This window comes from Lepidochelys kempii, chromosome 1 (assembly GCF_965140265.1).
Source record: "Lepidochelys kempii isolate rLepKem1 chromosome 1, rLepKem1.hap2, whole genome shotgun sequence".
In the NCBI taxonomy this organism is placed as follows: Eukaryota; Metazoa; Chordata; order Testudines; family Cheloniidae; genus Lepidochelys; species Lepidochelys kempii.
Genome location: NC_133256.1, coordinates 1,652,067 through 1,663,609, shown reverse-complemented (window position 1 = coordinate 1,663,609; position 11,543 = coordinate 1,652,067). Strand labels below are relative to the sequence as shown.

General features: G+C 46.6%; 1 protein-coding gene across 1 annotated transcript; it reads right to left on the bottom strand.

Moving 5' to 3' along the window:
* Positions 1–684: 684 nt before the first annotated feature.
* On the bottom strand, positions 685–1,683 carry LOC140904929 (olfactory receptor 52R1-like). The gene has a single exon (XM_073327320.1). The coding sequence runs from the start codon at positions 1,681–1,683 to the stop codon at positions 685–687; it is 999 nt and encodes a 332-aa protein (XP_073183421.1).
* Positions 1,684–11,543: the final 9,860 nt, after the last annotated feature.

The following is an 11,543-nucleotide window of genomic DNA, read 5'->3' as shown; positions in this document are numbered from 1 at the left end:
CATTGGAGGGCCCCGGGGATTAGAAACAACAGGAAGCTGAAAGCTAAAGAAATAAGCCACACAATGGTCTCTTCCCTCAGGAGTCTGTGGCTGAGCTTTAGTGCCCACAAGCTGTAAGATGCACAGTCTAAGCCCACCTGCACGGCAACACTGCTCCCAACCTCAGCTGCTTTTATAAGGATTCCTGGCTTTCCCCTCCACTTCTCATTGTCCCCGTGGCCCCAGCACTGAGTCCTCGCTGCGCTCACTGAAGGCTCCTTTTCAGGCTGAAGCAGTTTCTGTCCCAGCCTGGAACAAATTGAAACCAGCTGGGGGCATGGGGAGGGAGGTGGAAATGAACCAGGAGTGGATAGGGCTGGGGATAAGAGGAGATAGGAACAGAGGTGGGGCCTTGGGGGAAGAGGTGAGACAGGAGGATGGGGCTTGGGGATACAGGTAGGGCAGGGCACTGGGCCTCAGGGGTCCAGTTATCAGCAATTAGTAAGGTTGGAAACCTATGAATTAAGAAATTGTACACAGACTGCTTCCTCAGTTTCTCACACTGACACAGCACAGTAAGGCCATGAAAAGATTAAAGTCACTTTGTCTGTCCCGTCAGTGATTCAGGGAAGAGAGTCCAGCACCATATAACCAGCCAGGTCTGCACGTCGCTCAATCTGAGAGTCAGAACCTGAGGAGAAACCATTAGGGCCCTTCATGAGTAAAGAGACGGAGCAGCCTGTCCCAGATCTGTTTGGTCCTTACCGCGTAGATGATAGGGTTTAGCATGGGGGGCATCAAGAGGTAAACATTGGAAATGAGAACATGGAAATTCAGAGCCACATTCTGGCCAAACCGATAGAGGAGAGAGATGAAGAGACGTGGAATGTAAAAGGCTAAAATAACAAAGAGGTGGGAGCCGCAGGTCCCAAAAGTCTTGATCCGGGCATCCTTTGTGGGGAGGTTGAAGATGGCCCTAAGGATCTGGATATAGGACACAACAATAAAAATCACATCCAGACCCATCACACTGAATTGCACAAAGAGTCCGTAGTAACTACTGACGTGGGTGTCGGTGCAGGCCAGATTCACCACGGCCATGTGCACGCATAATGTCTGTGGGATGATGTTGGTTCTGCAATATGGCCATTGCCTCGCCAGGAAGGGATAGGGCAGTGAGAAAATGCCACAGCGTAGCACCATGGCCAGGCCAATCGTGGCCACAGTGGGGTTTGTCAGGATGGTGTAATGTCTCAGGGGATGGCAGATGGCCACGTAGCGATCCAGAGCCATGGCTGCAAAGATCCCAGACTGCATCACTGAGAAGCAGTGAATGAAGTACATCTGGCTGAGGCAGGCACTGAAATCGATCTCCCTGGAATTGAACCAGAAGATGCTCAACATTTTGGGCAGGATTGATGTAGACAGGCCCAGGTCGGTGACAGCCAGCATGCAGAGGAAATAGTACATGGGCCTATGGAGGCTAGGTTCCATCTTCACGATGAACAGGACGGTGAAGTTCCCCAAGATGGCTATGACGTACATGGTGCAGAAGGGGATGGAGATCCAGACATGGGTGGCCTCCAGGCCAGGAATGCCCAGCAGAATGAAGGTGGAGGGGTTGGTGAAGTCGGTTGTGTTGGAATCTGACATGGAGTAGGGGAGAAGTTGTCCAACTCTGAGGCAGAACGGTGTCTCCTGCATGTACCGTATGTCCCACTGACTTCCTGTATGTGCCCAGGCTCTAGGGTGATGGTCACAGTACAAATGCCTGGATGGAGAGAAAATGTGAATATGAAACACAATATGCACAACTGTAGACTGTTCTCATGGGTGAAGCAGATTGATCATAGAATCATAGAATCATAGAATATCAGGGTTGGAAGGCACCCCAGAAGGTCATCTAGTCCAACCCCCTGCTCGAAGCAGGACCAATTCCCAGTTAAATCATCCCAGCCAGGGCTTTGTCAAGCCTGACCTTAAAAACCTCTAAGGAAGGAGATTCTACCACCTCCCTAGGTAACGCATTCCAGTGTTTCACCACCCTCTTAGTGAAAAAGTTTTTCCTAATATCCAATCTAAACCTCCCCCACTGCAACTTGAGACCATTACTCCTCGTTCTGTCATCTGCTACCATTGAGAACAGTCTAGAGCCATCCTCTTTGGAACCCCCTTTCAGGTAGTTGAAAGCAGCTATCAAATCCCCCCTCATTCTTCTCTTCTGCAGGCTAAACAATCCTAGCTCCCTCAGCCTCTCCTTATAACTCATGTGTTCCAGTCCCCTAATCATTTTTGTTGCCCTTCGCTGGACTCTCTCCAATTTATCCACATCCTTCTTGAAGTGTGGGGCCCAAAACTGGACACAGTACTCCAGATGAGGCCTCACCAATGTCGAATAGAGGGGAACGATCACGTCCCTCGATCTGCTCGCTATGCCCCTACTTATAATCCCAAAATGCCATTGGCCTTTTTGGCAACAAGGGCACACTGTGACTCCTTCACAGACTGAAAAACGACATTTTTATGATTCAAAGAAATGAATTATGAACACATGATGCTACAAATGCCAAGTCCATGTGTTCTGGTGCTCAGTGTGTCAGTAACTCCAACACATCGTGGTCTGGGAAACCTTAATAGACACCAGCAGGAAACACAATTGTGGATACTCGTTATTCATCATTGTTCCTTAGGCCTTGTCTACACTGCCAAGTTTTTCCTCCCAAAAAGTATCTTTTGGAGAAGAAACAGTGGCCCTGTACACACTGCAAAGCCACTTTTAACGATGGAACTTCTCAGATTCAGTGAGATAATAAAACCACCTTGATGCGAGTTGTAAGGCTTTTTATGCAAAACTTTTGTCACTGAGGCTCCAGTGTAGACCCTTGGGCTTGATTTTATTGCTGTAATTGGGCTCTGGAAGATGTCCCACAATGCTCATCCTGACCACTCTGGTAAGCAGTTATAACTCCTCTGTCCTGTAGCAAGGTAAAAACTTTCCACCCCTCCCCCTTTAAAGGCCAGGGAATTTAGCAATTCCCCTGTCCTGTTTGCTCAACATGGAGAGCTTACATCACATCTTCCTAGGTGGCCATGGTGGCTCCACACAGCAAATTCTCGCCACCTTGGGCTATGTGGATCTGCTGGATCTACTCAGTATGTGCGGAGAGGAGGCCGTGCAGTCCCAGCTGTGTTCCAGCTGTAGGATGTCGATACCTATGGGAGATTTCACGCAGCTTGTGGGAAAAGAGCTATGTTCAGGACACACTGCAGCGCACAGCAAAGGGGAAGGAGGTGAGGCATTAGAAGATGTGGAGCCCATGCCGGCTTTGCCCAGTTCTGTGTCCAGTCAGAAGCTCTTCTCCATTCTGGAGGTGTCAAGACAGTCTCAGCAGTTACAATTAGGTGAGCCAGAAGCAGGAGAAGAGACTCCGTGGTAAGTGGATTTGCTTTGTGAAGTGTGGAGGTGGGTTGAGGGAAGAGAAATGTACAAGGCTGGCTGTGTTTCTGTGTGCTGGGCATTTCCCTGTGCAGTGAAGGAGCACGGTGGAACAGGGTGTTGATGCACACTGAGATTTCACAGGATTCCTCCAAAGAATTCTCCAGCAAACTTTCCTGCTGGTTACTCCACAATACTGTGCCAGAGGGTCCTTAGCAGAGCTGCTTTGTTCCTTCCCCCATTGAGGGACACTTTCCCGCCCCATTCTACAATTTATTGGGAAGGACTAAAGCGGCAAACAGAAGGGCAGCATAGGGATTGGGGCGAAAGCCGCAAGCATGTATTAGATGCACCGTTGCTTCCTTGCTTCCCCTCAGGAGAGAGAAACCTGCCACAATGACTCCGGCCGAGTGTTGTCCCCTGAGAAGTGCTCTGTGTCCCCTTTCACATTGCTTTTCTCCCACGCACAATGTCCTTCAGCCCTGGGAACATTCACCTTCCTTGCAGTGTTCGCTGGCATGTGTGCTTGTCAAGTGACAACCAGAAAGTGATTGGTGTGTTACCAATGGTGTATTTTAATGTAGCGTTTTCAGGGCTGTACGTACAGTTAACAATAATGCTTCTGTATGTTGTTACTTGTGATTCATCAGATATGACCTGGAATGGAGGTACCCCCCCACACACACTCCAGCTGAGCATTTCTGCCAGATAAAAAATCACCCAAAATGGAGCTTGGGAGATATCTTCTGGGAGGTGCAACAGTTCTCTGATACAGACAAGAGGGAACGCAGGGCGTGGAGGGAAAGCGACAAGCAGCAAAAGAAGAGAAAAAAATGGCATAAACTCAGGACACAACAGAGAGGCTGATAAAAGTTTTGGAGCAGCAAACAAACATGCTGCAGTTCCTTGTAACCCTCCAAAATGAGCAGATTGTGTGTCTGCCTGCCCCTTCAGCATATTCAGAGCTCTTTCCCATGCCCTCCCCAGACTGTACCCGCACATCCATTTCTGATTTCTGGGACTTCACGCTTTCCCCTACATTACACCTCTGCAGACAGCTCTTCAAATGACAGCTGGACTTACACTCCTCTGTAAAATTCAGCCCTCCCCTTGTAAGTGTCTCTCCCCCGCACCCAGAAATGTACATGTGTCTCTGTGTGCGTGCATGTTGTTATGGGTTTTTTTTTAATAAGTACTCTTTATTCGTTTCCATGCAAGTTATGATAGCAGATGGCAGCAGGAAACAAACAAGCAGTTTTATCATTTCCTTACATTGAATCCAGGGCCGAAGAATCACAACTGCTTCTTACACTACCAAAACTGGACTTCATAATGCATTACAATCCCAATCACAACAACAAACATTACTGCTACTCATCTTCAAAATGCTGCCTCAAAGCCTCCCGAATTGCCCCCCAGTGTTCCCCTCTAATAACCTTGGTATCTGGCTGCTCCAGATCAGCAGCCAAATGTTCTGTTTCAATAGTCCACTCCTGAGCAAACTTTTTACCCTTTACTTCACACATATTATGTGATGTGCAACCCATGGCTATGACCATGGAAATATTATCCACATTGAGGTCTAACCTGCCATAAAGGCATCACCAGCATGCCTTTAATCTGCCAAATGCACATTCCATGGTCATCCTATCCCTACTCAGCCAATTGTTGAAATGCTCATTACTGTGATCCAGGTTTTCCATATGTGGCGTCATGAGCCATGGCATTAAGCGGTACGTCAGGCCTCCAAGATAACTATGGGCATTTTGATAAACCCCACTGGGATCTTCTGGTCAGGGAAGAAAGTCCCCACTTCCAGATTTCTGTAAGGGCCGGTCTGCCTGAACATTTGTGTGTCATACACTTTTCCCGACCACCCCGCATTAAAGTTAGTGAACACTTGTGGTGATCCACGAGCACTTGGAAGACCATGGAGAAGTACCCCTTCTGACTGATGTACTCCATCACAAGGTGGTCTGGTGCCAAAATTGGAATGTGCATGCCATCTATCTCCCGTCCACCGTTAGTGAAACCCATTTCTGCGAAGCCATCCATAATTACATGCACGTTGCCAAAAGTTGCAGTCCTTCGTAGTAGGATGTGATTCATGGCCCCACACAATTGCTCTAACACAGCCCCTATGGTTGAATGTCTATCTCCAAACTGATATGTGACCCAGTGGTAGCAGCCTGGAGTCACTAGGTTCCACACTGCAATCGCTGCGTGATTCTCCACCCAGAGGGCAGCTCTCATTTTGGTATCCTAACACAACAAGGCTGGTGTGAGCTCTGTACACAATTCCAGGAAAGTTTCAGAGTAGCAGCCGTGTTAGTCTGTATTCGCAAAAAGAAAAAGAGTACTTGTGGCCCCTTAGAGACTAATACATTTATCTGAGGATAAGCTTTCGTGAAGGTGGCTTTCTGCATTCTAAATTTCTGAAGCTACTGCTCATCATCCCTGACTTGCATAATGATGCAATCCCATCACTGAGGGCTAATTTCCCAAGCCAAAAAGAAACATTCCATAATGTTCAGCTCTTCCGTGAATGGCAAAAGCAATCTAACACTGCTGCTATCCATGTCAGGAAGCATGTCAGGCAATTGGGACTCCTATTGCCTTCGCAACTTCAAGACTGATTCCACTGCCATTCGTGGTGTGCTCCTGAGAGCTAGCAGAGCAGTGGAGAGCAGCACGGGCATTCCTGAAGACAGAGATGGCGAGCTGAGCAGAAATGGAGATGGAAAAATCAAACTTTTGGTAAAAAAACTCTGCCAGTGTAAATGTAGCCTTAAGGCAATGAAAGCCAGGCTAGAGAGTCCATGCTGTAGGGCATTCCCCTGGTTGCTCAAAATCTGAGAGTGGAAAAAAAGAATGATTTCCCAAGACATGTAACAGGGAAAAACATCACAAATAGAACACAACCAAGGGAAAAAACCTGGGAGTCATTAATAGCAGCTGCACGGAAACACCTGCATATTCACAGCAATGGTCAAAACAAAGACAATGTTTGGATGCCTAAGGAATGGGATAATAACGTGGTCTGGAAATAATGTGGTCTGGAAATGTGCTCAGTTTTGGACACTCAGTCCCTATAGAGGTTAGAGAGATAGAAAACCATGACTTTTCAGTCAAGAAAGTGGACAACTTTGGCTAAAAAACCCAGTACAGTGGTAAAGTGAAGGGAGGAACTATTGTGGCAGAGGGTGGAGGGGAGCAATATATAACAAATGGGAGAAAGGGAAAAGCAATACAAATCAGAAGTTATTAAAATTGTGAGGGGATGTTGAAGACATGAGGGAAAAATTCCTGCTTGCAGAACTAAGGATCCTAAAAAAGAGGTTATTAAGTATATTAATAACAAAAGAAACCCTAGAAACGATTTAGGCCAATTCCTAGAGGTAGCAAGGAAACTTTTTAATGTTGCAGAAAAGGAAAATGTATTAAAGAAATGCTTTTGTTCTGTATTTGGAAAGAAGCAGTATGAGGTACTCATATCACAAGAGGTGATGAAATACTTTCCAGTCCATTAGCTGTCAAGGAGGATGTTAAAGGCATCTACAGTAGAACCTTAGAGTGACAAACACCAGAGTTACTAATTGACCCATCAACCACACACCTCATTCGAAACCAGAAGTATGCAATCAGGCAGCAGGAAAGCCAAACAAAAAAACAAACAAAAAAAAAGGCAAATACAGGACAGTTCTGTGTTAAATGTAAGCAATTAAAAAAAGGAAAAGTTTAAAAAAAATTGACAAGGTTAGGAAACAATGGAAAAGCTGGTATGGGATTAATTAAAAGGAATATAATTAATGTCACACAACAACAGGGTGTGTGGAAAACAAGTCTGTTCAAATAAATTACATTTCATCCTTTAATGAGAGTATGTTTGGTTGATCAAGGGAACTGCACAGATCCAATATACTTTGATTTCTCTGAGGCATTTGCTTAAGTAGGGAAAATATTCTGATTAAAAGGATTAAGACTATACAGTTTCAGTAGTGCACATGTCAAATGCACAAAAATCTGGGTAACTGACAGGTCTCAGAAAGCAGTTGTCAATGAGGTCCCAGTGCGATGCTGTGGCCAAAAGGACTGATGCGATCCTTGGATGCATAAAAGAAGGAGTGGTGAGTTGGAGCAGGGGGAGGATTTTATCTCTGTACATGGCATTGGTGAAACCGACTGCGTCCAGTTCTGTGGTTCACATTTCCAAAAGGATGTTGAAAAATTGGAGACGGTGTCATAACGAGCCACAAAAATGATTTCAGGCTGCAGAAAATGCCTGGCAGAGAGAGAGAGACATGAAGAACTTCATCTATTTATCTTACCAAAAATACCATCAAGCGGTTACTTTCATGGGGAGAAAACCCTGCATACTAACAGGCTCTGTAATTTAGCGGAGAAAGGCAGAGCAAGGCCAAGTGGTGGGAAGTTGAATCCAGGCAAATTCCAGCTGGAAATAAGGGCCCAATGATTACCACTGAGGGTGATTAACCATGGAAACAAACTGCGACGGGAAGTGGTGGAATCTCCAGCTCCTCCTGTCTGCAGATCAGCGGTGCTGCCATAGCACTTCAATCTAGACAATTCTTATTCGGACAGCAGGGGTTCTCCTGTCACCGTAGGTAATCCACCTGTCCGAGATGGTAACTGAATTCTTCAGTAGAACCTCATGCTGTCTACATGGGGGTTAGGTTGATATAGCTACATCTCTCAGGGGTGTCAATTTCTTTGCTATTGCAGAAGAAGCAAACTGAATTTTTGTTCGCATTAGCAGAGGCATAGCATGCGAGTCACGGGAGGTGATAATACCGCTCTACTCAGTGCTGGTCAGGCCTCAGCTGGAGTTCAGTGCCCAGTTTAGGTCTTCAATGTATTGGAAGGATGTAGAGAAACTGGAAAGGATCCAGAGGTGAGAGATAAAGAGGTTCCAAGGGATGGAATTCAAGTCATATGAACAAAGGCTGAAGGAACTTGGTATGTTTAGCTTAGAAAGGAGGAGATCGAGGGGGGACATGGCAGCAGTCTTCAGATACTTGAAAGCCTGCCATAAAAAGATGGAGGAAAGTTGTTCTGTCTTACTACAGAGGCAGGAGAAGAGACAATGGGTTCAAACTACAGCAGAGCAGATTTAGGTTAAATCTCAGATAAACTGCCAAACTCTGAGAACAGGAGGACAATGGAACAGATGCCTCAGGAGGTTGTGGAAGATCCTTTGTTGGAGATTTTCAAAAAGATGCTAAATAGCCATCTCTATGGGATGGTTTAGACACAACAAATCGTGCATCTTGGCAGGGGGTTAGACTAGAGGACCCCTGTGATCCCTTCTCACCCTGTGGCTCCATGATTCCTTGATATAAAATCCTAGTGTAGACCAGGCCTTAGTCACACACCTTTCATCCTGAAGTATGCACTGTGCCACTTCAATGCAGCCAGTTTGGGGCTGGCGGCCATCAGCCGGGGGGGGAGGGGCACAGTTAAGAGGGACATTTTGGCCCATGATACTAGAGCAAATTCAGCACCTGTGGCACGGGCCCTGGAATGTCTCGTGGCTGTGCGGAGCAGAAATGAATACAGACCTATTGTCTGACCCATCAAGTTTGTGTTGCATTTGGTTTGTTGAACAGAAAGAGATGCGTACCTGTGATTTCTGAGATGGAAGCCTCTTCCCTGGGAATCCCCCTCAGGTATCCGTGTGCCGCACTTCTCTCACCCTGGCATCTGCAGCAACATCCTACACTGAGAGCTGACAGGGGTGTGCACAATTTATAATATAGCTCTGTGAAATCCCAGTGGGGTTCACTCAGCCTCTAGCGGAGAAGCGTCATCTGGATGAAAACAGGCTGGGGTTCGGGGACATTCTAGCTAATGTCTCTCTTCCCATGTCTGTGCTTCTCTGCTATTTATCCATCTTTAATAGTGAAGAGTAATTAAGGGACCTCCCCAAAGGGAGATGAGAACTCTTGGGATCTCTGCTGAATCAAAGAGCAATTAGATGCTCCATGCATTTATGCATACTTAAAAAAAAATATTTCATTATTAAGAAAACTAGGGATAATGCCCAGGTCTCCATTGGGTTTGGTACCCTGAAAATGCCCAGGGTGGATCAGTTAATAGTAGACAGACAGATCAATAGACAGATGACTTACGGGAGATAAGAACACTTTCTGCAGGCATACTGCACTGTCGCTAAGGAATCAGAGATAAGTAATTCTTAACAGTAATTATCATCATACTCAGTATCACCTTCATTGAAGGATTTTCAAAACACCTAGGAAGGGAAAGTCTCTATGAACATATCCCCATTATACAGATAGGTAAACTGAGACATGGGAATTGGAGACTTGGGCAAAGCCAGACAGACAGAACCAAGGAGTCCTGACTTTCCTGCCATAACCACCATAAGGAAGCTTTCTCTGTTAATAATGGACCACATGACAAGAGGGAAATGGACTCACGCTCTAACAGGGCCTCTTCGTTGGGTGGGTGTGATGGACTTCCCTGGGATGCAAACTGAAACTGAGGTACGGCCAAGCCCTTTTGGCATACCATTCTCGGCCCCCTCTCAGATTGTGAGGCTGTGACACGCTGCGGTCCTCTCCAGGTCTTGCACTTACACAGCCATACACAGGAGGGACACACCCACCTGCAGTTATGTGAAAGCTTTCACTATCCAGAACTAACAATACAGAGGCTCCAGCCAGTTCCCCCCAGATCCCCCCACCTAGGACTCCAGAGCTGTACCATCTTGACCTTGTCAGACACTTTAACGGCACAAATCTGGCAACCAATTAGACCCTGAGCACGTTACCAGACTCACCAGCCAGGCATAGAATCATAGAATCATAGAATATCAGGGTTGGAAGGGACCCCTGAAGGTCATCTAGTCCAACCCCCTGCTCAAAGCAGGACCAATTCCCACTTAAATCATCCCAGCCAGGGCTTTGTCAAGCCTGACCTTAAAAACCTCTAAGGAAGGAGATTCTACCACCTCCCTAGGTAACGCATTCCAGTGTTTCACCACCCTCTTAGTGAAAAAGTTTTTCCTAATATCCAATCTAAACCTCCCCCACTGCAACTTGAGACCATTACTCCTCGTTCTGTCATCTGCTACCATTGAGAACAGTCTAGAGCCATCCTCTTTGGAACCCCCTTTCAGGTAGTTGAAAGCAGCTATCAAATCCCCCCTCATTCTTCTCTTCTGCAGGCTAAACAATCCCAGCTCCCTCAGCCTCTCCTCATAACTCATGTGTTCCAGTCCCCTAATCATTTTTGTTGCCCTTCGCTGGACTCTCTCCAATTTATCCACATCCTTCTTGTAGTGTGGGGCCCAAAACTGGACACAGTACTCCAGATGAGGCCTCACCAATGTCGAATAGAGGGGAATGATCACGTCCTTCGATCTGCTCGCTATGCCCCTACTTATACATCCCAAAATGCCATTGGCCTTCTTGGCAACAAGGGCATACTGCTGACTCATATCCAGCTTCTCGTCCACTGTCACCCCTAGGTCCTTTTCCGCAGAACTGCTGCCTAGCCATTCGGTCCCTAGTTTGTAGCGGTGCATTGGATTCTTCCATCCTAAGTGCAGGACCCTGCACTTATCCTTATTGAACCTCATCAGATTTCTTTTGGCCCAATCCTCCAATTTGTCTAGGTCCTTCTGTATCCTATCCCTCCCCTCCAGCATATCTACCACTCCTCCCAGTTTAGTATCATCCGCAAATTTGCTGAGAGTGCAATCCACACCATCCTCCAGATCATTTATGAAGATATTGAACAAAACCGGCCCCAGGACCGACCCCTGGGGCACTCCACTTGATACCGGCAGCCAACTAGACATGGAGCCATTGATCACTACCCGTTGAGCCCGACAATCTAGCCAGCTTTCTACCCACCTTATAGTGCATTCATCCAGCCCATACTTCCTTAACTTGCTGACAAGAATACTGTGGGAGACCGTGTCAAAAGCTTTGCTAAAGTCAAGATACAATACATCCACTGCTTTCCCTTCATCCACAGAACCAGTAATCTCATCATAAAAGGCAATTAGATTAGTCAGGCATGACCTTCCCTTGGTGAATCCATGCTGGCTGTTCCTGATCACTTTCCTCTCATGCAAGTGCTT